This window comes from Chiloscyllium plagiosum, chromosome 39 (genome assembly GCF_004010195.1).
Source record: "Chiloscyllium plagiosum isolate BGI_BamShark_2017 chromosome 39, ASM401019v2, whole genome shotgun sequence".
NCBI lineage: Eukaryota > Metazoa > Chordata > Chondrichthyes > Orectolobiformes > Hemiscylliidae > Chiloscyllium > Chiloscyllium plagiosum.
In genome coordinates, this window is record NC_057748.1 from 20,765,165 (window position 1) to 20,792,401 (window position 27,237).

General features: G+C 41.2%; 1 protein-coding gene across 2 annotated transcripts; it reads left to right on the top strand.

Annotated features, from left to right (window-relative positions):
• The first annotated feature begins 1,002 nt into the window (after window positions 1-1,002).
• On the top strand, window positions 1,003-26,947 carry txn2 (thioredoxin 2). Of its 2 annotated transcripts, none has more exons than XM_043679973.1 (4): window positions 1,003-1,363; window positions 4,338-4,644; window positions 20,934-21,057; window positions 24,132-26,947. In XM_043679973.1, exons 2-4 carry the CDS (start codon window positions 4,367-4,369, stop codon window positions 24,240-24,242), a joined length of 513 nt encoding a protein of 170 aa, XP_043535908.1. In that variant the 5' UTR covers window positions 1,003-1,363; window positions 4,338-4,366; the 3' UTR covers window positions 24,243-26,947. The 2 variants fall into 2 exon arrangements, with proteins under 2 accessions (XP_043535908.1, XP_043535907.1); XM_043679972.1 differs by having other exon boundaries at window positions 1,004-1,281.
• Window positions 26,948-27,237: the final 290 nt, after the last annotated feature.

Genomic DNA, 27,237 nt, shown 5'->3' on the forward strand with positions numbered 1-27,237 from the left:
AGCAGTGCCGTCAGCTTAGTGAAAGTTGGGGTGGGGGTGGGGGGAAGGGAGGTTACATTTCATCATATACCCTTCATGTTAAAAAGCTCAGAATGGTCCAATTGTTATTCCCACACAGCCAACAACCAATATTTCATTTCATACACTGTGGTTCACCAGAGTGAGATATTGAAGAATACCCAAAAAACACACAGTCCTCAGGAAGAGGAGGAGAAACAAGACATTTAAAATTTCCCTGTTTCTACCATCAGATACAATGGGCATAATAATTCTACATTCCTGAAGAAGGGCTTATGCCCGAAACATCGATTCTCCTGTTCCCTGGATGCTGCCTGACCTGCTGCGCTTTTCCAGCAACACATTTTCAGCCATAATAATTAATTACCCCAGAAGGGACTTGAATACTTGGCTGAGGAAGTTAGTACCTTGTCCATTAGGCCACCAGAGCTAATAAAGGTTACTGCACGTACTGGACATCACAGATAGTGCTAGAGAATATTGGATTCAAAATGTTAACTATTTATCTCTCCGGATGCTGAGACCTACTGAGTTTCTTCTATTTTTATACTTTGTATAAGGAGATTATCACTTAGCTCTGGAGATTTGTATTTATTGTATAAAATGACAAACTATTCGCACCTTATGATTTTATTTTTAACAGCTTCCAACTGTTGTTGTTAAAAATGTACAGTACAGTACAGTATTTTGTTGTTACCTGATAAGCCACTCTAAGGTTATGCTAAATCAATGCATCAGCCACAAGTTGGGTCAAAGCAGCAGTGGAGAAAGTGAGGACTGCAGATGCTGGAGATCAGAGCTGAAATTGTGTTGCTGGAAAAGCGCAGCAGGTCCTGAAGAAGGGCTTATGCCCAAAACGTCGATTCTCCTGTTCCCTGGATGCTGCCTGACCTGCTGTGCTTTTCCAGCAACACATTTCCAGCTCAAAGCAGCAGAGGCCAGTCGAGTGATACACCACGTGACACCCGGTTAACCACGCCCACGGACTCCTTCACAAAGCTGACGGGCTCCTCACTTCCCCCGCCCCTTCATCCCCCGGCCTTCCCCTCATTTCAGCCGACTCTTATCCACCTAACCTCGTGGTCTTCCTCGCACAGTGATCGAAGGGAATAAATCGTCGGCCCACTCCGTCCCTAAACAAAGGAAGAGATATATGTGCGGTCGCGCCAACTCAAATACCGCGAAGACGCTCGGGAAATTGTTTCCAGGAAGTGACGTAAATTGAACCGGAAGGTCCTTTAGCCTCGCGTGGAAGCTAGCGAGGTGAGAGAGAAATCTAAAAGAAAAATTTGGGGAGAGAGAACGCGAGAAAAGTAATAAAAGTAGAAAGAAGGAGACGAGACAGGTGAAGAGAGAGAGCTTTATATATATATATGAGTGGAGGTGGTGATATTGTGGTTATGTAACCGTATAGTCATCCAGGTTAATATTCTGGGCACTCTGGTTATAATCCTGCCATTGGCATCGAGTGGAATTCAAATTCAATTTATAAGGTCTGAAAATAAATGATGGTGTTCGTAACGATGACTATCATAGGTTACGTAATTGTCACGAACTGTCATAACCCAGTCAGTGACCTTCAGGCAATGTCAGTGATTTGTCTGCTTTGAAATACGTGTTTCTGTAAATATATAGGAATGTAGTTGTCTTTTGAATGCCTTGAGGGAAGGGAAGGTATATAACTTGGTGTGCGTGTGTGGAAGGAAACCCAGGGAGAGTGGGAGGGAAGGTCTGTGTTGGTTTGTAGAGAAAGTTAACAATTGCCCATTGATATGCTGCATGAATTGCTGTGCTCTTCCAGCACCACTAATCCAGAATCTGGTTTCCAGCATCTGCAGTCATTGTTTTTACCTCGTTAATTGCCCATTGATAGACGACTGCAGTATAGGAGTGTTAAAAATGATTTCCAGCCTTTTGGACTTTTAACTGTCATTTGGAGCAATCTGAGAGTGGGAGGGAAAAAATTCAGGGTAGTTGTGGAGTGGTTCAAATTGCTTCTTGCTCTTTCATTGTAATGCAGTGACCCTGTGTGCATTTCTCCCGAAGGTATAACGTGATCGGCTATAGGAATTCCAACGAGATTGCATTGTAGCTAAACACTTTGAGCAGAATAAGCTATTAACTGTCCCTATATAATAAGGAGGAAGTGAGGACTGCAGATCAGAGTTGAAATGTGTGCAGGTCAGGCAGAATCTGAGGAGCAGGAGAGTTGAGGTTTTGAGCATAAGTATTTAATGCAGGAATTCCAGCACCACTGTTTTCAACCCTGTATAATAAGGTCTGATGTGGGAATGTGCAGCCATCAGAGAACAATGTTCAGTGCTATTTGAGAGTCCTCAGATACTGAAGCTGTCCATGTCCAAATGCAATATGACTTGGACAATATCTAGGCTTGGGCCAAAAGGTGCCACACAAATGTCAGGCAATAGCCATTTCCAATAAGAGCCAATCTAACTGCTGTTTCTTGACATTTAGTGGTATCACCATCGCCAAATCCCCAACTATCAGCATTCTTGGGGTTATCATTGACTAGAAACTGAATGGGACACTCCACATAAACACATTCTCTACAAGAGTGGGTTAGAGGGTAGAAATACTGCAGAGAGTAACTCATCTCCTGATTCCCCAAACTATTCAGGACAAAGCAGCTGTTGATTGCACCATATTCGCAAACATTCTGTCCCTCCATCACTGATGTAGCTGCAGTGTGTACCATCTACAAGATGCCCTGCAGAAATTTGCCAAAGATCCTTGGACAGCATCAACAAGGGCAGGAGATACATGGGAACATCACCACCTGCAAGTTCCCCTCCAAGCTACTCAGTATCCTGACTTGGAAATATATTGCTGTTCCGTCACTGTCTTGCCCCAACCCCAAAAGCATTGTACATTTAACGCATGGTTTGCAGTGGTTCATGAAGGTAGTTCACCACTACCAACTCAAGAGCAGCCAGGGATGGGCAATGCCCACATCCTAAAAGTGAATGAAAGTGGTGTGCTTCTGGGCATCTGTGATATTTTGGGCAAACCATGACAAATTGCTTTCTTCCCTTTCCAATTGGTTGAAGAAGTGGTAGGTTCCTGTTGACCTCAGTTGGAGCAGGGGTGGCCCACTGAATAAACCTCCATTCTCAATTTTAGCAAGAGACTAGCTGAATCCTTGATCTGTGATGTCTTTATTTATTGGTGGATTTTTTTCCCCCTGATAATAGAAAGTTCAGAGTGGCTGCTTACTCTGTAACCACTGCATGACTGGCAGTAATGCCAGTCTTATGCCTTTTGTTCTTTGTATGTTACAAATTGTTTGCATCTGTCTCCTTTTTAATGCAGAAATCGGATGAAATCTGAGAATTCTCTTCACCAGAAGATAGTGGAGATTGGGTTTTTACATTTATTTATTGAAGAAATAAACAGATTTTTAATTGATGAGATTTAAGGTATATGAGGGAGGTGCATGTGTGTGTGCAGTTGGCATACAGGAGAATGGAGTTGAGACCATGGCCAGATCAATCAAAAACTTATTGATATACACCTCACCTGAGGTCCCACGTTCTTATAATCTCTCTTCACATTGTCCTGCGCCATTGCCCTAGTATGTCTTTGATATTCAAATGGTGGTTAGGATTAATCCATGTGATCCACTTGATTGCCTTCCCCTCCATGGAATGTTCCTTGTCCTCATGAGTCAGCAGAAGCTCCAAGCTTCAATAGCAATGCCATGATGTGAATTTGTACAGGCTGTTGAAGCACTGTTATTTTTATTAAGTTTCTGTAATTCTGATCACTTCCTACCCTGTAATAAATCATTTTGAGTGACTAAGTCCCTGGTCTGAACCTTTCTGCTGTTCTGGATTGCAGAGACGTTGGCTGTGTCCTTAGCTGGGATGGTGTTGATGCATTGCTAGGGAGCAGTTACATAAACACAGAAACTGGGTTAAACCATTCAGCCCCTTGAGCTATCACCAATGTAGGGTAGCCCAGAATATGTTCTGTTCAGTGATGTACCAAGCACCATATGAACTGTATTTTCAAGCAAGCAGCTTTTAACTGCTGGCATAACTAGCGCCACTCATACTCTATGAAACAAAAAAAATCTAACTTGAGGTAATCTGACACCGAGCAGGTATATAATCTGAGTGTGTTACTGATCTGAAGGAGCATTCCTTGTTCCACAGATTAATACATTTTGTTCAACAATTGTGTAATGCCGTAAGTTTTGATCTATTGAAATATTCTCTGGGCCTTGTCTTGTTACATGTTTATAGTGAGGTAACTGAAAGCTGCTGCTGTAGTTCTTCAACATTTGAAATTGTTTGCAGGTTCTGACACTAACCAGCTCCTTTTACCGATGGCTCAAAGGCTCTTGCTGAGGAGACTCGTGTGCCTGAACCTGAGGAAGTCCTGTGGCTCATTGTGCTCTCCACCCTCAGCTTTGTCGCCCAGCCTGAACCATCTCCCCTGGCATAACCACAAGCCTCCCTTCCTACATCGAGCAGGTTCACCTTTCTCCAGAGGGTTTTGTGATTCTCCAGCCTGCAGTGATACTTTCAATGTACAGAACAAGACAGATTTCACTGATCGAGTCCTGAACAACAAAAAACCAGTTCTGGTAGATTTTCATGCAAGGTGAGTTGATTTTGTTTCATTTCCTGATGGGTTTCTGCAGCTTCATTACATTTTGGGCAATACTTACTAAAGTGGTCATTGCCTAGCTGCAATGGGCTACCTTGCACTTAGAAGCATTGCAATGGAGACAAATTCTACCCTCACATTGCACCCTTAATATGAGGTTTCATGATGACAGGAGGTCATTCTTCCTCCTTTTCTTCCCCTCCCACCCTCCGTTAGAAATTTCGAGGCAATTGCTAACTCTTAGTCAGAGATTTGCTAACTCAGCAGAGTGGGTATTGATTCTGTTGACCTCTTGCTTCACATATCTCCATTAATTATTTATAAAAACCTTCTATAGTCTTGGAGCTATATGTTAATGCCACCTGCGTTGACTTCTGCCAACAATTTTTTTTGTTCCATCTTAAGCAGTTTGTTTACTTTTGCAATGGTTTAGAGCAACTCCACATGTAATAATTACTCAATCATGCCAACCAGGTATGGGTCTTTGATCTGTGCTGAGCTCACAGATCAGAGCTGAAGTCTCAGTAAGGATGAGTTCACTGGCCACTTTGAGGCCAGGATTCCGAGTTTTAGTAAAGGAGCGGGCTGTGTTCTAGAAATGGAACTCGGTTATGTTTTAAGTAGAGCCAGGAGGTAGTGTGCTGCCTGGCTTAACCGAGCAGTCAGATGCTAGTGCGAGTTGTGCAGTGTGGCTTCATTTCTATGAAGAGAGAAATCATTGGTCCATCATTGCTGTTGTAAAAGCCTTGAAGGATTTTAAACTTTTGTTGAATTTTTTTATATCCACCTCTGCTCTAAAGAGGATATCAACTTCTTTAGTTCTCCACACAACTGAAGATCCTCATTCCCTCATACTGTACTCATAAGCCTCTTCTGCACTGATTCTAAGAACTGGGTATCCTTCAGAGAATTGTAAAATGAATTAAAATTTCCAAGCAGAGTTTTTTTTTAAACTGAGAATCAGGGCCCAAAGGAGTTAGTCATACAAAATGAAAACGGACCCTTTGGTTCAACTAGTCCATGCTGAACATAATCCCAAACTAAACTAGTCCCACCTGCCTGTTCCTGGCCCATATCCCTTCGAACCTTTCCTTTTCATGTACTTACACAGGATCTTATGCCTTTTAAGGGGGGGGGGGGAAGCAAGGCAAGGCAAAGCAGCCAGTTATAGCAAGGTTGATCCCACGAGCAAGAGAGACAGGATCCATGAAGAACTGGTGCTGAGCATGGCTCTGGGTTGGATTGCTGTCAGCTAGATGTGGGTACTGCTGTCTGCTGTGGTTGGTGGGGTGGGGTGAGAAGAGAAGAAGTGGAGAGGCTGTAAGAGAGGGACAAATTAGGCCTGTGAAGGCTCAAGGGAATCCAAGAAGGAGCTTCACACTGGGTGGCAAAGGAGGAGGCTCCAAAGGTGCAGTCTGAGGAGGAGGCTCCAAAGGTGCAGTCTGAGAAGGAGGCTACAAAGAACAATGGGAAAAAGTGAGGACTGCAGATGCTGGAGATCAGAGCTGAAAATGTGTTGCTGGAAAAGCGCAGCAGGTCAGGCAGCATCCAAGGAACAGGAGAATCGACGTTTCGGGCATGAGCCCTTCTTCAGGCTGCCTGACCTGCTGCGCTTTTCCAGCAACACATTTTCAGCTACAAAGAACAATGGACAGTTTTGAATCTGTCAATGGAATACTGAACTATGTGTGAACCAAGAAAAGATGAAATCATTAAAGTAATGAATTAATTGAAAATAAATGTGGAATCTCTAGCTTGTAGCTATGCAAGATCAAGAGAGGAATGTAAAGGATATTATTATAGTCAACGTGTCAATTGTTAAAGTTAGACCTGAGAATGAGAGGAAAGATATTATTAAGCTAATCAGGGTTCAGAAGAGATTTACCAGGATGTTGCTGGCAATGGAGGGCTTGAGTTATAAGGAGGGGCTGGATAGACTGGGACTTTTCACTAGAACATATGAGGTTGAGGGGTGACCTTGTAGAGGTTTATAAAATCATGATGGGTATAGAAAAGATGAATGGCAGGTGTCTTTTCCCTAGAATGGGGGATTTCAAGACTTGGGGTATATTTTTAAGATGAGAGGAGAAAGGTTTAAAGACATGATGGGCACTTTTTTTTTACACAGTGGTTCATGTGTGGAATGGATTTCTAGAGGAAGTGATGGATGCAGTTAGTTACAATTTTGAAAAGACATTTGGATAAGTACATGAATAAGAAATATTTGGAGGGATATGGGCTAAGTGCAGGCAAGTGGGACTAGTTTAGTTTGGGATTATGGTCAGCATGGACTGGTTGACCAAAGGGTCTGTCTCCATGCTGTATGACTGTATGGCTCTAGGGCTGAAGGATTGCAAAAAAATCTGAGAATGCTTTCCTTGGAGCTAAGAAGCTTTGATGAAGATGTATGCTATTTTGAAGGAGAAAGTGAGGGCTGCAGATGCTGGAGATCAGAGCTGAAAATGTGTTGCTGGAAAAGCACAGCAGGTTCAGGCAGCATCCTAGAAACTGTTTCCAAAAGCTAAACGATTAATAAGATGAGACAGGTTTAACTTTAAATTGATTGGCAAAAGAACCAGAGGCAACATGAGGAAAATGTTTATATAAACAGTAGTTGGGATTTGGAATGCACTTCAGACCTGAAATTGTGACAGATAAAGATTTGAATGTGTTTAAAAGAACATTGACTAGAGACTTGGAGCAAAAAGAAAAGGAAAGAATTAGAGTTGGTGAGGATTCTTGATGAAGAAAAATAGGACTGATCTGGATTTCTCTTTGAAAGAATTAGCATTGCCTTGATGGGCTGAAAGGCCTCCACTGTGCCTCCTCATTATATTTCACCCAAAACACAGCACAAAGGTGCACAATAGTTAAAAGGGTCAGAGTTGGAGATAAGGGGCCTGGAAACAGAAGTGGCAGAGCACAAGATTTCTCTCCCTAGAACTACATCTTTTACAATTTAAAATATTCAGTTGAGTATATGTTCCGTATGATCCTCCTCTCATCCATCACATCTAATTCTCTTTCCATATCCATCAATCCCATTCTCCCTATTGTATCGGTCTGGTTTCTGCATGAATGTATTTTATTCTTCCACATTGGTCCATCTTCAATTTTAGGTTGCCCAAGTATGCATTTCTCCAGAACTAGTTAGTTTTGTGATGTACAGTTAGGATAAACTGGGCAAGAGTCCAGGGCAGTGGAAGATTTGAACTGGCCATCATCACCAAGGAACTGGTGTCACTGAATAGTGGTCACTTGATACAATAAATGGAACATTGGGATGATCCAGAGATCAGCTTGCAGGGAAGATGTACCTTTCTGATAGGGTTTTGACTCTATTGTGATGCCAGCCATGGTTCTGTTGTTGCCTCTGAAGATTGTCTATTCAAATTCCACATCAGAAACTTAAGCACTTGACATTGGAAAGTGGTATTGTGGGAAATCTACCCATTTGAGGGGCAGTCTTTTAAATGAGTTGTGAAACAAAGCCAATATTTTATTCTCAACCAAGTTCGTTCAATCAGCACATGCAGTCATTATCACACTTGTATGTGGGAAATTGCTAATGTGCGAAATCAGCCTTGTTGCAGCATAATTACAACTGGGATAATACCTCATTGGCTGTTAAGACTCCTTGGACTATGCTGAGGGCAGGAAAGGGACTATATAAATGCAAGTTTTTTTTTGGTGTGGGATCAGAGCAATGGCAGCACAGGAGGATGACAGTTGGACTTAGGACCAACTGTGGAGGTAAATGGCATTTATTTTTTACTTGCCTACATTTTTGTGGGTCACTTGAAAGGAGCAGGAGGCTTTATCTGAGACAACTGAACACAGTTTCATCTCAATATTGTCAATAATCAGTGCACACACAGTAATATATTGGTTAAGAATTTCCATGTCTTCATTTCCACACCTGTGTACACAGACTGAGTTGAGCACCCATTTATGATGAGTTTAATTTATGAGTGTTTTGGGTTTGTACCTCTGACCATCAGGCAGAGAGCATGTCTGCACTAATCTGGATTCTTGCAGTATAGAGAAGGAGAAAGAGTCCTTCCAGATATAAAGGCTGGAATTTGATCTCTGGGTGTGTTTTCATAAACTGTTGATTCCAGGTGCTGCTATCCCCTACCAGGTTTAACTCCAGTTTAACCATACATGGCATGAAAACTGTCACCTGTTGCCTTTGAAAGAGTGGGTGTGAACTGTTCCCACAGTGTGCTACTCAGTGGGGAGTTCCAGGTTTCAACCCTACACCAATTCAAGCAATATATTTCCAAAGTAGATGACAATTATATTCCTTTGAACTCTATTCCTCTCCACTGACACCCACTTGTAAATGTCATTGGCTAACTCTTAAACTGAGTGTTATCTCCCCTTAGTCCAATGACAATTTGACTTTGGAGTCTCATGGTCAACTGTGAACCTGGTCTTGGCTTTTCACACACTGATATACAAATAGGATATGATATTTTAGAACTGTGATCAGTGCTACATAAATGAAATGTTTTATGAAAATGATGTGCTCTTTGCCTTGAAGTCACCTTTGTATTCATTCTTTGAAAGAACTATAACATTGAAGAATTCCTTAACCCCTCAGCATTTCCTTTACTTTGACAGCCAGGTGTGCTTTCAAACCAAGCTTGAGAGTATACTAACTGCAACTACTTCACACTCCACCTGAATTCCACTCTGGCCTTCTTTCAACCTCATTGCCATAGTTAACCTTCTCAATGTTTTGTTCAACTTTGTCAATTCACATTGCAGTGGATCACAGTCCATTTGCTGTGGAATGTTTTCTTCACAACCAAATTGTTCATATAACCTTTTCAAAGTGGGATGTCTAGTATGTGGCACAGTGCACTGGGAATGGTTGCTGAGGTGTGCCACTATATGATTCTGAACTCAGACTGTAAAGTGGCCATCAGGATAACCTGCTGTGTCTGCCAATCATAGAGTTTACAGCACGGAAACATTCCTTCAGTCCAAATCATCCACACTGATCAGAGATCCCAAATTAATCTAATCTATTTCCGTTTGCCTGCACTTGGTCCATATTCCTCTACACCCGTCCTTGTCATATCCATCCAGATGCCTTTTAAATGTAAATCTACCAGCCTCTACCACTTTCTCTAGCAGCTCATTCCATACACGCTCCACCTTTTGCATGAAAAGCTTGCCCCTTAGGTCCTTTTTAAATCTTTCCCCTTATCTTAAACCTATTGTCTCTAGTTCTGGACTTCCCCACCTCAAGGAAAAGATGTTGTTTATTTACCCTGTTGATGCCCCTCATGTTTTTATAAACTTCTATAAGGTCACCCCTCAGCCTCTGATGCTCCAGAGGAAACAGTCCCAGCCTATTCAGCTTCTCTCTATAGCTCAAACCCTGACAATATCCTTGTCAATGTTTTCAGAACCCTTTCAAGTTCCACAACATCCTTTTCAATAAGAGGGAGACCAGAATTGCATACAATACTCCAAAAGTGCCCAAACCAACAGCCGCAACATCACCTCCCAATTCCTATATTCGATGCTCTGACCAATAAAGGAAAGCATAATAAATGCCTTCTTCACTATCATATCTATCTGTGACTCCACTTTCAAGGAACTATTGAGCCTGCACTCCAAGATCTTTGTTCAGCAACACTCCCCAGGATCTTATCATCAAATGTATAAGTCTTGTCCTGATTTTCCTTTCATCCTGTCTCCTCATGACAAATGTGGTTGTAATTGTACGAAAATGACACTGTACCCCTTTTGAGTCTCCCTTTACTTTACTGGTGTAAAGTATTCTATTCCTGTGAAGAAAGGGAACGCATGCATTCATGTAATGCCATTCACAACCTCCAGAACTTCCAAAAATTCTCCTTCACAGCTCATGGGAGTACAGTCACTGTTGTGTTGTAGAAGACACGTGCACAAGAAAATTCCTCAAATAGCAATATGATAATCATGTAATCAGATTTTTATAGAAACGCTGAGAAGCAAGAATAGGTCATTCAGGCCTTCAAGACTGCTCCCTCGCAACTCCTCTCAATCACCTATGTTTCTCAAAGGTCACCTTTCATCTTATACCCAAATGGATATAAGCTCCACCTGTTCAACCTTTTTTCTAAAGAAAAATCCTTTGTGCTGGGATGAATCAGGTGAATCTTCTCTAAACTATTTAAAATTTATATTGAAGTATCTATTTTCAAATAAGGAAAACAAAGCTGTACACAGTACTCCAGATGCAGTCTCATCAAGACTGTGCAGCAGCATTAAAATGTCCCTACTTTTATATTGCATTACCTTTTTGATAAGTACCAACAGTCCATTTTACTTCCTAGTCACTTACACCTGTAGACTAACTTTCCACACTTCGTACACCAGAACACTTGTGCCAAAATGGTCAAGTTTATATTTCGATACTCCCATCTGCCAAATCTGTATCCATTTACAGATTGAGGAGAAAGTGAGGTCTGCAGATGCTGGAGATCAGAGCTGAAAATGTGTTGCTGGAAAAGCGCAGCAGGTCAGGCAGCATCCAGGGAACAGGAGAATCGACGTTTCGGGCATAAGCCCTTCTTCAGGAATGAGGAAAGTTTGTCCAGCAGGCTCCGGGTGTCCCAGAGGTCCCAGGCCGCCTACTTGCGGACACACACATCATCTATTGCATCCTCTGCACCCGATGTGGCCTCCTCTATATTGGGGAGACAGCCGCCTACTTGCGGAGCATTTCAGAGAACACCTCTGGTCCACCCGGACCAACCAACCCAACCGCCCTGTGGCTCAACACTTCAACTCCCCCTCCCACTCCACCAAGGATATGCAGGTCTTTGGACTCCTCCATCGCCAGACCACAACAACACGACGGTTGGAGGAAGAGCGCCTCATCTTCCGCCTAGGAACCCTCCAACCACAAGGGATGAACTCGGATTTCACCAGTTTCCTCATCTCCCCTCCCCCCACCTTGTCTCAGTCAAATCCATCAAATTCAGCACCGCCTTCCTAACCTGCAATCTTCTTCCCGACCTCTCCGCCCCCACCCCAGTCTCACCTATCACCCTCACCTTGACCTCTTTCCACCTATCACATTTCCGACGCCCCGCCCCCAAGTCCCTCCTCCCTACCTTTTATCTTAGCCTGCTGGACAAACTTTCCTCATTCCTGAAGAAGGGCTTATGCCCGAAACGTCAATTCTCCGGTTCCCTGGATGCTGCCTGACCTGCTGCGCTTTTCCAGCAACACATTTTCAGCTCCATTTACAGATTCTCCACCTCATTTCAATACCTCCTACTAATGTTGGTGTCATTGGGAAATTTAACTATTATGCTAAATTCAACACAGTTCAACGCACCATCTTATTCCCTGGTCAACACCTCTGTCTCAGGCATGCAGCAAAGCTCAGCACAAGTTGGAAGAACAGCACCTCATTTTCTGCTTGGGAGCTTTACATTGTTCTGGACTCCATATCAGAGTTTGAATCGTCATCCCCCATGTCCTTACCCTAACCCCCACATGCCAGGCCTTGTTATCACATGAATAAAGTGAGGACTGCAGATGCTGGAGAGTCAGTCGAAAATTGTGGTGTTGGAAAAAGCACAGCAGGTCAGGGAGCATCCAAAGAGCAGGAGAGTCAATGTTTTAGACATAAGCCGTTCATCAGGAATGTGGAGGGGGAAGGGGGCTGACAGATAAATAGGGAGATGAGGGCTACCTCCCAGCCCCCCTATTCTCAGCCCCCTTCTCCCTCCACGTTCCTGATGAAGGGCTTACGCTCAAAACGGCGCCTCTATTACACACAACCCATTGTTAGCCAGTAATAGACCCCATTAGTTATTCATTCTTCTAGGCTGATCATTATCCACTCCTTTGTCTATCCAGCTGTTCTTCTCTTTCTTTGGGCTCTATCTCCACCATTTATTCACGCTTTTGCTCATTCCCCACCCCCACCCCCACTCCCCACCCTAAAAAAACCATCTACATAAAACTCAAACATTTCCTAGCTACCACCATTTCTGAGAGGGGGTCACTGGACCTGAAACATTAACTCTGATTTCTCTCCACATATGCTGCCAGACCTGCTGAGTTTTTCCAGCAGTTTCTGTTTGATTTCTGCTTCCCAGTGTCCACAGTTGTTTCAATTTTGATTTAGCTACTGTGTTTGCTCCCTTCATCCATATCGCTGAAATTGTTGAGGACCCAGCACTGATCGCAGCAATTTGCTAGTTAGAGCTTGCTAACCTGAAAAAATAAATTTATCCCTATTCCTTCCTGTTAGCTAACCAATCATTTACCTGTGTTAATATATTAGCTGATACACCATTTGCTCTTTTCATATATAGTGAACTTTGTGTCACTTATTAAATGCCTTTTGAAATCCAAACACACCATATCTACTGGTTCTATGTTATCTATCTTGTTCTTTCTTCAAAAACTTATGTTAAATTAGCTCAACGCAATCTCTCCTTTACAAAGATATTGTAACACAGATCAAATTACGATTTTCTTAAGTATCCTACTATTACTGCTAAATCATGGATTCTGGCAATTCCTAATTGGCAGTTTTTGGTTACCTGATAAAGAATTTCATGCTTCCTGTTTTTTTCCCCTCTTTTTCAATAAAGGTGTTATATCAGTTATCTGCTGGGATCCTTCCAGAATCCATGGAATTTTGCAGGATTTGATTATTACTGCAGCCACTTCTTTTAATACAATAGGATAGAGGTCATCTGTTAGACTTTAAGTCTAATCATTTTCCTAGCAGTTTTTTAAACCCATGGTGGTCATTTTAAGCACCTCTCTTCCATTCATCTCTTGATTTTTTTTTTTAAGTACTTTTGGGAAATTTCTCAGTCTTTTGGGAAACACAAAATACCTGTCATCCATTATTTCCTCAGTTTTTGATATCAATCCTAAGTCACCGTTGAGGACCAGTACTTAGAGTCATAGAGATATACAGCACGGAAACAGACCCTTCATTCCAACTTGTCCAGGCCGACCAGATATCCCAACTTCACTTGCTTTAGTGTTTTTTTCTACTGTAAATACTTGTAGGAACTCTTATTATTTCTGTTTATCTTACTTGCTAGCTTTCTCTTTTACTCTACTTGTCGCTTTTAAAAATAAAGTATTCTCAAATCATTCTATGCCAGTTCTTAAACTCTGACTCACCTGCCATTAATTGATGCAGGTTTGAACTTTCTTTTTCAACTTTTATGTAATCCTGAACTTATTTAGCCATTTAGTTATGTTATTTAATTAAGCTAGTCATTTAGTCAACCTCCTCAGAGTCTTTCTTTCTCACTGAGATAAACCTTTAACAGTTGTAATGTAATTGTCCCTATTTTGTCGTGATCATTGTAGGTAAATATTAGTCAAAATACCAAAGAGAATATCCTGCTAATGTCATGGATGTTTCTATGTATACCTGAGAGAGTAGATAGGGTCTTGTTTTTTCAATAAATTCATGTAAGGTGTCACTGACACCGTCAGCATGTACTGCCTATTTATGATTACTCTGAAAAGCTGGTGCTGAGCCATCTCTTCGAACAAACGTATTGCTGATGAAAGGTGAGCTGTCAAAGCTTTTGGCCTTGCACTCCTCAACATAGAATCGCAAGAGATGAGGGTGCTGCTTGGTGGGCACTGATTGGTACACACATGGACGATTGGACGAAAGGTCTGTTTCTGTACTGTAGAGCTCATTGACTATTTGTTATTGGAGCTGCAATCATCCAAGCAGTTGGAGAGTATTCTATCACACCTGATTTGTGCCTGTTAGATGATAGACAGGCTTTGCAAAGTCAGCAGGTGAGTTACTTATTGCAGAATTCCTAGCTTCTGACCTGCTCTTGTAGCAACAGTATTTATATAGCTGGTCACAGTTTCTGATAACTCACCAGGGTGACAATGGGGTATTCAGTAGTGACAATGCTGTTGAATTTGGCGGAGCAGTGGTTAAATAGTTACCTCTGAAAGATGGTAATTTTCCTGCAAGTAACATTCATAACACCCACCAGCCCAAGCCTGAATGTTGTTCATGTCATGCCGTCTATGGGCACAGACTGCTTCATCATCTGAGGAGCTTGAATGGATGGAACTCTGCAAACATCAGCAAGCACTCTCTATATCTAACTTTGTTGAAAGGAAGGTCGTTGAAGTGACCTTACTAATGGTTGGGCTTGAAAAAAGCCCTGAAGGTATCTTTTCAGAATGTCCAGGAAATGTGATGCTTGACCTTCAACAACCACATCTATGTTCCTTTGAACTAGGCATGACTTCAACTTTGAGAATGCTCTCTCTGATTCCTATTAACGACTTGTTGACCCACAACATCAAATGCTGCCTTGGTGTAAACCGCAGTCGTGTTCACCTCACATTTTTTTGAGGTTTGTTTTTCCCCAGGTTTGGATCAAGCTGATAATCATCTCAGGAGGCAAACAGTCTGGCAGAACCCGAACATGCATTGTTGAGCAGATTACAGATATACCCCGCTATCAAAACCAGAGCATTCCCAGGAAACCTTTTCTAAGTTAAAAATGGCATAAAGTGAAGGTGCATGATTTATTTGGGAAAAATTTGCCATTTCTCATAAAAGCGAAAATCCTCTTTGGATTCGTGAAAACAGTGTAGATCTTTTGTAAAAGCAAAGTGGCATATATTGAACGTTTGAAAAGCAGGGGATACCTGTATTGATGTGTAAATTTTGCTTGATAGTTCTGTCTATGGACTCATACTTTACTTGCTGATATTCAAGAGTAGACAAGTTAGGTAGTAATTGGTTAGATTGGATTTGTGAGCAGAACATATCTGGGTAGTGTTATAGCGGTACAGTATCTGCTTAGCAAGGAGGATGGCTAATTTTGGAGCATGCCATTTTAGTAATACAATCAGGATGTTATCAGTGACTTGGCTGCAAACAGTGAACTCAACAGTTTCTTGATACCTCATTAATCAAATTGGCTGGAATCTCAAATGGACCAGGCTGGGTAAGGGTGGCAGCCTTTCTTTACTTAAAGGAGCAAACAGTGATTTCATTAATAATGCTAATTTCTTTTTGTTTTAGAATTTATTGAACTAATTGCTGTGATGAGATTTGAACTCTTAGCCGGGTCAGGTCTCTGGATTTCAAGCACTGTAACATTACCTCCAATACTTACATTCCCATGCTTTGTCCTGAAAGGAGGCAATCTCAACAATGTCATGCTGCCTCAGTACTGTACCCTGTCAGCATAGATGTGTTCAGATCTCTAGAGGGATACTTGAACCTCAGGCCTTCTCACTCAATAGGGAAGCGCTACTCACTGAGTCACAGCTAATACCAGCACAGAATGCAAGACTTTTGTGATCAGTACTGTTGCAAGAATTGTAAGACGCTGTCCATTAACAATTGTTTACTTTTAAGACCATAAGACATAGGACCAGAAATTAAACCATTCAGCCCATCAAGTCTACTCCACCATTCAGTCATGGTTGATGATGAGTCTCAACCCCATTTTCCTGCTTTCTCCCATAACCCTTGATCCCCCTTGACAATCAAAAACCTATCCATCTAAGTCCTAAATATGTTCAATGACCTGGCCTCCACAGCCTTCTGTGGCAACGAATTCCATAGATTCATCACTCTCTGGTTAAAGAAGTTTCTCGTTTTTTTTTCCATTCTAAAAGGCCTTCCCTTTACTCTAAGGCTGTGTCCTCTGGTCCTAGTCTCCTACCAATGGAAATATCTTCCCAATATCTACTCTGTCCAAGCCATTCAGTATTCTGTATGTTTCAATTAGATACCTCCTTATCCTTCTACACACTATCAAGTATAGACCCAGAGGCATCAAACATTTTTCATATGTTACACTTTTCTTTCCTGGGTCCATTCCTTGGCCTGCATTCTCATGAACCTCTTCTGAGCACTCTCTAGGGCCAGTACATCCTTCCTGAGATTTGGGGCCCAAAACTGTGCACAATACTCCAAATGAATGTAAATAACTAGTTCTTATAGACAGCAGGATATTCCTGCCAGGGCTTGCTGAGCAAGTTTATTCATGCTGAATAGCCACGATGTTGAAGTATTGAGGATTTGCAAATGCTTCTGAGTATTGTGCAATGAGTTATTGTCTTCAGAAGAGGGCAGAGGGCTGTGGTGTGTTTTTTTTCAACTTCCCGCAAGCCTGGAGATTGTGTTAATGAAAAAAAGAAGTACAATATCTTGCTTGGAAAGATTTCAATATTTCCTACCTGTTTTGTTAATGTAAAATGTACAGGGTTGTATCCAATTGAAAGAAGGAAGTTTGAACAGAAACAGGAAGTACTGATCCTTTACCTTAATTGTTGTTTGCTTTTGGCTGCTGATTTTGTGAATGTTCATGTTCGTCCAGATGAGAGATGTTCCTGTTAGGAAACAAAATATTTTCAGCAGTTACTGTTGTGCAGTCCCAGAATAATCATACTGTGGGTTTGAAGCTAATGTAAGCTCTTTAAGCTGTACAAAAGTGGATAAATCCCCATCTTTCACTACAGCTGAACTACCTTTGAAGTGGAGTTACCAGGTGAATGCTAATTAAAGTTAGAGCATTTTCAACTTGGTTCCTACTGGGCTGCACTTTCAATACTGGATTTAATCCATTTTATAATTAATTGTTAGGATGTGAGCCTTGTTGATAATATTGCCATTTATTCCCAAACCCTAATTATCCTTGAGATGGTGGTGATGTCTATCAGTGTCACGATACCATTAGTGATGGAGTTCCAGAATTTTTATCCAGAGATGACAAAGGAATGACACGATATACCCCTGTCTAGAATGGGGAGGAGGATTTTGAAGATTGATATTCCCATGTGTCTTCTTGTAGTTCTAGGTGATGCAGTAATGGGAGGTGCTGCTCAACGTTATAACATAACCTTGGCAGGAGAGCATGAAGACACACTCACTGTGCATTGGTTTGGCCTGCATTCAGAAGCAGGTGGAAGTTTGCTTATGTCACTTTATGATGCATCCCAGGGTCCAACCCAATCCATAGGAAATCTTCCTTTTACATGGGAAAATTGCGTGTTATTCTTATTTAAGAAAGATGGGAGAGGAAGACGGAAATTTATAGGTAAGTAAGCCAGATATCTGTTGTCAAAAAATTACTAGTGTATGTAATTGAGGAGTGAGGTCTTCTGTCACAGTGGGAAATTTCTTGTACCTGAGCAAGAAGTTCCACGTTTAAGTCTTAGATCATGACCTGATTGGCAACTTTATGAACACACCTTCCTTGGCAATGAGATTGAGTATCAACCTGTGAATCCTTCCAACAAATGCCAATGGCAGGCAGCAAAAGCAGAAGAGATTCCTAGTCCACCGTGTGTTGGCAAGGGAGTTGGAGTCTCCACTATCAGTACCAGTGGTATATGCAAACAAAGTGCATGTTGCCATAGCAACCTGGACTCCCTGAATGAACTATAATGCACTGCAATCTTAAATTAAGGTGGAATACTCATGTCTTTAATTTTCGTCAGCTCCAAGACAGTCAGCATGGATTTGTAAATAATAGCCCACACTTGCAAGTTTTTGAAGATGTGACAAAAATAGCAGACAAGGCGATATCTACAGATCTGATTGATATGGACCCCTGAGACATTTAATACAGTGTCTCATAAGAAACTGTTAGCTAAAATTTAAGTTAATGACATTGAGAGAGATTACTGAATCAGTTCTGAGATTGGTGGAGTGGCAGGAAGTAGTAGAGGGGATAAAGTTGCAGGTAGTCTAATTGGTAGGATGTGACTAATGGTGTCTTGAAGAGATCTATGTTGGGATCTCCATTATTCATTCATTTTATTAATGATAATGGGATAGAAAGCCAGGTGTCCAACTTTGATGTAAATAAAGCATTACAAGCTGTGTAGTTAGCATATAATTTCAAAGGTACTAATGGATTAGGTGAACAAGCAAAACAGTGGACTCAGTTTCAGTACAGATAAGTGACTTTAGACCCATAAAGGAATTTTTTAAATGGTGAAAAGCTAGAAGCAGTGGGAAGTCTGAAGAATCCTAAGAGTCTACAAACACAGACCATTAAATTGTCATGGGCAGATACAAAAAAAAATCAATGTCTCTTAGAATGCTGGCTTTTTATGTCTCGTGGAATACAAAGAGGTAAAATTGATGCTTCAACTAAACAAAACCTTGGTTCGACCACATCTCAAGTAACTCAGCAGTTCTGGGCATAATTTCTTTGGATGTATGATTTTGGAATGAATGCAGCATAGATTTACCGGAATGCTACAAGGAATCCAGTAGCTAAACTATGAGAAGACATTGCACAAATTTGGAGTTTATTCCCTGGAATTTAGAATTGTAGAGGGTAATTTAAAGTTACCCTCCCTGTTAACCTCTCATTTACCTACAACATATTTCTGCCATGCATTTACCCACTCAGTCAACTTATCCAAATCACACTGAAGCATCTCCGTCTCCTTCTCAGTCACCCTGTCGCCCAGCTTTGTGTAATTTGCAACTTGGAGATATTACATTTTAAATCATTTAATACATACTGTGAATAACTGGGATACAAGCATTGATCTCTGTTTTACCATACCAGTCACTGCCTATCACTCAGTAAAAGACGATTTTATTCTGAATCTTTTATATCTTGTTTGCAGACCAGTTTTCTGTCCATGTCAGTGCACTCCACTTGATTCTGTGTTTTAATTTTTACATGCTAATCTCTTACTGGGACCTGATCGAACGTCCAAGTAAACAACATCTAGTAGCTCCCTCTTCCCAACCCTGCCAGTTAAATTCTCTAAAATTCCAGTAAATTCATCAAACATGATTTCTGTTTCATAAATCCACGTTGACTCTGTCCAATCTTGTTATGGTTTTCCAAGTGCTTTGCTACTAAATCTTTTATAAAGGACTCGAACATTTTCCCCACTACTGATGTCAGGTTAACCAGTCTTTTTTATAATCTCTAACTCCTTTTTTTATAGCAAGTTTATATTAGCTACCTTGCTGGAACAATTCCTACGAATTGCATGTATAGAATCGTGAATGTTGAGCACCAATGCATTTGCTATTCCTCGGGCTACTTCCTTCAGTACTCTAGGATAAAGGTTAATGGACCCTGGGGATATAATGGTCTTTAATCCAATCAATGTCACCAATACCATTTACCTGCTAATACCAATTTCTTTCAGTTCCTCCCTCTTACCTGTGTTCACTGATTATTTTTGGGACTTAATTTGTGTCCTCCATTGTAACGACATAACCAATTCTAGTGACAAATGAACATTTACATGAAATGCAAGAAGTTCCTATAAACTGTATCCTAAATATGAGTGGACTCTTGAAAGATTTGATCTCTAAATGTTATGTCTTACTGAGGTAGCACACTAAGTTAAATCGCACTATTCTTGGAATCATCACAAAAATTAAAGATTCTAAAAAGTATGCAAAGATTCCCCAACTTACCGGTTTTTTTTTTCAGACCCAGAGATTGTCAGAAAGCGTAGGCCAGGTTTCTGTACTTAACAAGAATTAGCGATCAGTGCAAGTAATTAGACTGTGAACAGGTAAACAGTTATGAGGCATCTGCAGATAAGCCTACTAATTAAAACTTTAATCCCCTTATAAACTCCTGTTTACACGCATAGCAAAAAACATAGGTTGTGGACAGTGGGAAAACTGGTAAAACAGCTCAGTGGTTCCTGTTCATAAGGATTATTGAGATCATTCTTGTGCTGGTCAAAAGTCTGCTTCTCGGTCATCCTTCTCCAGATGCTACCACTGGTCTGCCGGAGACACAGTGACTGTTTCACTTAGCAAAGGTCTCTTTAACTTGTTAAAAGTTGCATATCACAGAAGATGCTGGAGGATAACGAACCGATTTTATTTAGTCTTAGAGTGGCTTACTGCAGAGAACAGCGAAAGAGAGAGAGTTCCTGAGCTGCTAATGGCCCAAAGGTTTCACTGTATCTTGTTTACAGCCCCAATCTGCCCAGCTACCTGAGCTAATCACATAATTGTTTGCAAGCAGGAGACCTTTTATCGTTGGTTTGTAGACTAATGACCAGTTACCAATCTGCTACTTTTTTGCCAAACAAAGCTCTGTTTGTACACAACCTTTTGACTCAAGTTTGTCTGCAGCCACAGCTGTCACCCAGTTATGCAAGCTGTGTTCACAATGAGTATCAAGTTACTTCTTTTCAAAGCATGCAGCAATCCCTGGTTTTAAAACTGTTATCAAAAATAAAAATAGATGCAATCTTTACAAAAATAATAAATATTAACTTGTTTCTGTTTGCTCTGTCAGTTGGTGCAAGCCTTGCCACACTCTTGGACCAAGACTCGAGAAATTGGTGGCGGAACAGAAAGGGAATGTCATAATGGCAAAGATAGACATAGATGAACACACAGACCTTGCCATGGAGTACCAGGTATGAGCATTACTGAATACTGTACAGCAGGATTTGATTGAGAAATACACCCTAACTCTTCCAATCACTTATGAAATATAGCCTGAACTTTAGCAACAGAACAACAGGATAATAAATGTATAGGATATAATGATCCTTGTGAATACCCAGCATTGTTTCCTGAGGTAACAATGCTTCATTAAAGGATGAATATTGCCCCCTGCCCCCAACCATCTTTGGATTTTTCAGCACTTTCTAACTGACTTCCACATTTCACCCAGACTCACTGAGAAAATATTCTGGCATGTTTAAATGTATATGTACAAGCAAGGAATCACAATTGGAGAAAATCTGACCTTGAAGAGTAGTAATGCTGGAGGTTACAGAGATGGGGAAAGGTGGGTGGGAATTTTTAAAGTTGAAAATGCTTAACCAGAAGCCATTGTAGTTCAGCGAGCACAAGATTGATGGGTGAATGGAATTGGAGTGACTTAGTACACATGCAGCACAGTTTTGGATTAGCTCAGCTTTTTTTGGATCCGATGCTTTTTAAAGAAGAGAATATTTAAGGAAGGCAAATAGAGGTGAAACAACTGGAACTAGTCTACCTGCTGTAGCAGTTCTGACTCCCACTGTTTTGAGGGTTTAGGTTTATTCAGTGATTTCAGTTCATATCCGTCATACAGGATGTTGAATTAGTTGATTACAGGAACACCCAGGAACTCACCTACTGTATCATATGTGTCTGAATAAAGCCTAGTATTTCATGCCAGATAGAGAGAAATCTGTTGGGTATTCATACTAAATATTTTGTGCTCCATTGTACAGGCTTTCTTAAACTGCCCTCCCTATTCTAACTGCACCTTATCTAACCTAAATACACAGCATCTGTGCTTCACAGTTGACTGTCTTTAGTCAAAGCTTTCTGACACACCTGAAGCAGCTAAACAGACATGGTACAGTCCAGTCTGTCGATTGTGTCTTGCCTACATCCCTGATTTGAACACACTAAATCTGGAAACAAATCTTTGACCTGAACTGAATTCATACAAGTTAAGGGACAGAGTGAGGCATCAGTGATTGGAAAATGTCAGTTTTATTTTGTGTGTGTGTGTCTTGGGGGGGTGGGGTTCAGGCTCCCATTGCAGAAAATCAAGGCGTACTTCCTTGACTCTCTACAGCAGAACTTATAGAAGCTTTGAGAATTGTAAAGATCAAAAAGGTATAGACTGGAATAAAACAATACAAAAAGAAATCATTTGACCCAACATGTGTTTGGAGGTTGTCCAATTAATCTCTCCCTTTTTGTTCTCTTCAGCCCTGCAACTTATTTTCCAAGTATTTATCCAAATACCTTTCAAAGTCACCCCACCACCCTTTGAGAGTACTTCCAGGCAGATTTTGAAATCCCAAGAATGTGGTAAATACTGAACTTCAGATTTAACTCAAAGATATCAGACAAACTTGTAGTGTGCTCAGTAAACTAGTGGGAGATTAAAGCGATAGGCCAGTGTGATTTTACGATGCTCCTGTACCTAGAAAAAGTTACAGCGGCCACCATAAACACAGACAATGTTTCTTTTCTGCCTGCGTTCATTTATTTCTCTCTTCATCAACCAGTCGGGAAGCCCATAATATTTTGGCTGAATGATTTTAGGTTGAAATGCCTAATCTACTCCCTGTGAAGGAGCCAAGGATGAGAGTTCCTTAGGGACCTTTGGCGACAGGCAATCTCTGGAACAACCTGGAGAAGCACTCTACACAGCACAACTGGAAGCCTGGGTCCCGTTTCATTGTTTATGTGACATTGGTGACTAATTGGCTTGGGTTAGTGGTACTGTTTTCCTGTGGATTTTGAAGGTTACAGGTTAATGCCTTGCCCAGGGATATCAGCTGGCAGCATTTTGCCACTGAATGAGTGCTGCTTATTGCAGGACTTGTTCCTTAAGTGAGACATTTTTAAAAAAAAAAAGTTCATCCTTTTTGTTCAAATGCTTCAGTGGGTGTGAATACATGTACATACCCTCTGATAACTCTCCCCCCACCCCACCCCCAATTGTAGAAAAATTGGTTAAGCAGTGTGTTACCACAATTGCTGTCATTAGCATTCTGTGGTACACCAAATGTCCATTGTTAGTCATTGCTTGTGAAATGTTTTGAAAGATACTAAGAATATAATTGAGTTTCTACTATCTCCAGCATTGGTCTAGCAATGTTCCCCTTCCACATCAGTTATACAAAGAGACTAGAAATTCAGCAGTTGTTCTCCTTTGAACAGAATAGCTTTGAATAAAAATGTACAAAATCATGAAGGATTTTGAGCAAATTAGCCAAAAATAGTTTACACTGGCCATAGAGTCAGCAACTGGGGGATAGAGTTTAATGTGCATGTTTTCGTGCTATACATCTCTATGACAATGGAACCAGAGAGAGGTGAGAAGTTTTACTTCAGTGAATTGTCATGATCTGGACTGCGCTGTCTGAAAGGATGCTAGAAGCACATTCAATAGGTAACTGAGGTTTGACTAAATTTGAAGTGGAGAAAAATTGCAAATTAGAATAGGAACTAATGGGGCACCACAGTAGCTCAGTGGTTAGCACTGCTGCCTCACAGTACCAGGAACCTGGGTTCGATTCCCACCTTGGGCGACTGTCTGTGGAGTTTGCACATTCTCCCCGTGTTTGTGTGGGTTTCCTCTGGGTGCTTCGGTTTCCTCCCAGGTGAATTGGTAGTGCTAAATTGCCCATGTTAAATTGCCCATAGTGTTTCGTGTATTAGTCAGGGATAAATGCAGGGGAATGGGTCTGGGTGAGTTACTCCCCGGAGGATCGGTGTGGACTTGTTGGGCTGAAGGGCCTGTTCCCATACTGTAGGGAATCTAGTCTAAACAGCTGCTGTGGGCATAATGGACTAAATAGTCTGCTATGCTGTGTGATTCTGTGATTTCTCACCAAGTTGATATCTGCTTCTGAGCTGCTGATTAACAAGAAACAGCTCCTCTGTGACCTAATATTTACAGTTTCATTTTCAAACTTACAGCTGCATGAATGAAAATATGTAATTTATGTTTTTTCCCCCCTCCAATGATTTGCAGGTGACTGTGGTCCCGACTGTAATCGCTATGAAGAATGGATGTGCTGTGGACAAATTCATAGGTGTCAAAAGTGAAGATGAGCTGGAAGTTTTCATCAAGAAACTGCTTTGATATTTTCTGGACTGATGGCCTGTAAAGGTTTTATAGGATGCCTGTGGGGTGACTGTCGCATGATTCTCCATTCTCCAACCAACTGTTCCCTCTGTTTTGTGAAGTAGGCCAGAGATGCTACTACTAACCATCTGTGTGACCGAAAATCCTGCCTCTATCTACACACAAGCTAGTAAATCTTACCATAACTGAGACTGTTGTCTCCTGTTTTTTTCTGAAATCTTTAGCCACTAGTGCACCTCAAACAAAACAATCTATTCCATCTATCTTGTGATGACCTGCAGCCAGTAGAACCTTATTGTGACAGTACCATAATTTCTTCTCTCGACTCTGCTCTATCTACAGTACTTAACTTCAGAAGCCAATGTGTGACCTTCACTCCACTCCACTCCTCTCTCTGTGAATCATATTTGCCATCTCCCCACATCCACTCCCTCAGTATCTCCTGAATGTCTGAGGTGCTTTATGTTCTGTAGCCTGCACCTGCACTGTACTTCAGTGCCAGTATCTCATACCAAAAACTGAGGTTGAGGAGTTCACTATCAATCACAATTGGCGACCTGATTTACACTGAACACTAAGCACCAAGAAGCTGAGAGAGCAGCTGCAGGGCAAGGGAAGTCCTGACAGCTGATTTGTATAGATTAGCAGCAGGAGCTAGAAAAATTAATCTTCTATTGTTTTATATTTTTTTTAAATCTCAAAATCCGTTCTAGCTCAGCCATCAGGAGAGAGTCCCATTTGATTCAGTGACCTGATACGTACAAAACTCTGTTCCAGATCCTGCAGTTTCTTTGGATAATTTTAATTGTAAATCTGTTTCCTTTTGTCTGGTCTGGGAATGGGTCAACAAACAGTCACCAAGTGTTGCTTAAAATGAAATTCTGTATTCTCTATCAATCGTGGTAAGCTCTGCTGTTCAATATTGCCTGACAAAATGAGCAAGAAATTAGGGTTTGACAAAGCTATGCTAATGAAGACAATGTTAGAATTATGATTATAAGCACCACAAAAAAAGGCTTTTTATTGGTGGTCTTGCTTCATGATCTATTGTAATAAACTTATTTTCTATGTGCACTTTCCTCACCCACCCCAAAAGCTGTGGCCCCTGGCATATGCTGTGCTTCTTTTTGTCTGTTGTGTATGAAGGAGAAGTGAAACTTGGCAGGGGAAGAAGGTTGTCCTCCCCTTCTCTGTTGTTAACCTGGCAGGTTTCCCAGGTGGTTACACTCGAGTAGTTTGAGAGAATTGAGAAACAAAAACATTGCCTCTTTCCTCCCTGGCATAGTATGTGTCATGGATCCATGAATAAATCTATATGGAATACAGGAATCAGTACTAGACCACCAGGAACAGTGATTCCCCAGTCCGTTCCTTCCTCTGTTCAGGTCTTGGATGGAACCACAACTCAGCCTCTATCTTGGGGATAGGAGGAAAATAGATAAAGCCAGTGACCGCTGTTCTGTAGCACACACTTAAATAGATACTTACAGTCTGAGCATATCCTTGAGGAACGGCAATGTGAACAATGCTGTGGGTGATGGCTTAACCTGAAAATGTACCTCTTTATTTATGCTGACGACACAGCAGTTAAATCTCCCATTACTGCCCTCTCGTTTGGCCATCCGCAAGCACTTTTAATCTGCCGGCCATAATCTGATTTAAGCAGTATACAATCCTGGATTATGTCCAGTGCAATGAAACTGGGAGTGTTCTGATGGAACCAACTGATTCTAATGCAGAGTCGAGTAAAGTTGACGCAATTTGTTGTTTATAAAATTCAATGTTGATTAAAGGAGGAAAAGCAGCCTACATCAAATCCTGGTTCCATTGTTTTCCTTTGCACTTCGCTTAGCAGGTTCTGCCCCTCTCCTCAACTCAGTTTGTAAGGGATCAATCTGATGATTTCATTTGTTTCCCTCTGCAGGAGCTAACAGCTCAGCGAGTGATCATGTCTACATCCTGCCACACTGTGCTTAATTAATGGAGTATTGTCCTGCTGTATTATGCTGCAAAATAATGAAATATAATCAGTCTTGTCAACAAAACCTGAGATAAATTAATGATTCAGAATGCCTGAATAAAGTGCATATTTCCAGAAGCTGGTAGTCAGCCACATTTCAGTTTAGTGGAGCTTTCTGCCCAAGTCTCAAATCAAAATGATCTTCAAACTTGGCCCACGAATGTACAGACTGCCACGTTTTAGCTAATTTAGCTTACTGTAACATACTAAAAGTTATAAAATGGTGGGCTGAGACCTTCACTATATTGCTAGATGAAACTCACTAAGATTATAATCTTTAATACAGTATTGGAGTATCTTACAAGTTGGAAAGGAACTTGGTTTTAATCTCCCCATGTCTCCAGAATAGCAATAATGAATCAGTAAACCGAGCCTGGCAAATTCTGGGGATGGCCCAGGGTTGCAGTTAATTTGTTGGTGACCTTTTGTTGATTAGTGAAATAAGGGAAGAATCCAGCTTGACTGCATAATGCCAAGAGATTTCTGGCAGTCCCCTGTAGAAAATATCTGTATGAAAGGAACTGGAGATGGAAATGGGCTTTTTAGAGGGACACATTCTATTGTGGCTTTAAAACTTTGGTTCGCCTGATCACCAGTGCTTTGAATGATATGTACTGATGTTTGTGTAGGTAAAATTGGACTCCATTCAAGTGTATGACTGTGAGGAATAGTGGCCTCTGGCTCAAATACAGTTGAGGGGAGATCCAAGAGTCAGTAATGGACCAGGGCAGAAGCCAGTTTTTGATCATCTCCATGGTGAACTCCTGAGAGAGGGGACTGGAGTGACTGTATTTTCAATGTTTGAATTTAGCCCCTGTTCAGTTCTTCCCAGATGTCCTTTAGTTAATTTGGTGCAAGAATTGTGTTCCTTTGTGACTGATTGTTTGCTTTAACACCAACAGATGTCTCCGGTCCAGTGTTTGAAAATGCGGTGTATTCTCTGTAGTTTTGGATGCTTCCCCTACCAATTTA

Excerpts from the sequence above, each read along its gene's own strand:
- txn2 (XM_043679973.1), top strand. The coding sequence starts at position 4,367 with ATGGCTCAAAGGCTCTTGCTGAGGAGACTCGTGTGCCTGAACCTGAGG. Across the intron at positions 4,645-20,933 it reads CTGGTAGATTTTCATGCAAG|TTGGTGCAAGCCTTGCCACA; the intron begins GTGAGTTGATTT and ends TTGCTCTGTCAG. Across the intron at positions 21,058-24,131 it reads ACCTTGCCATGGAGTACCAG|GTGACTGTGGTCCCGACTGT; the intron begins GTATGAGCATTA and ends AATGATTTGCAG.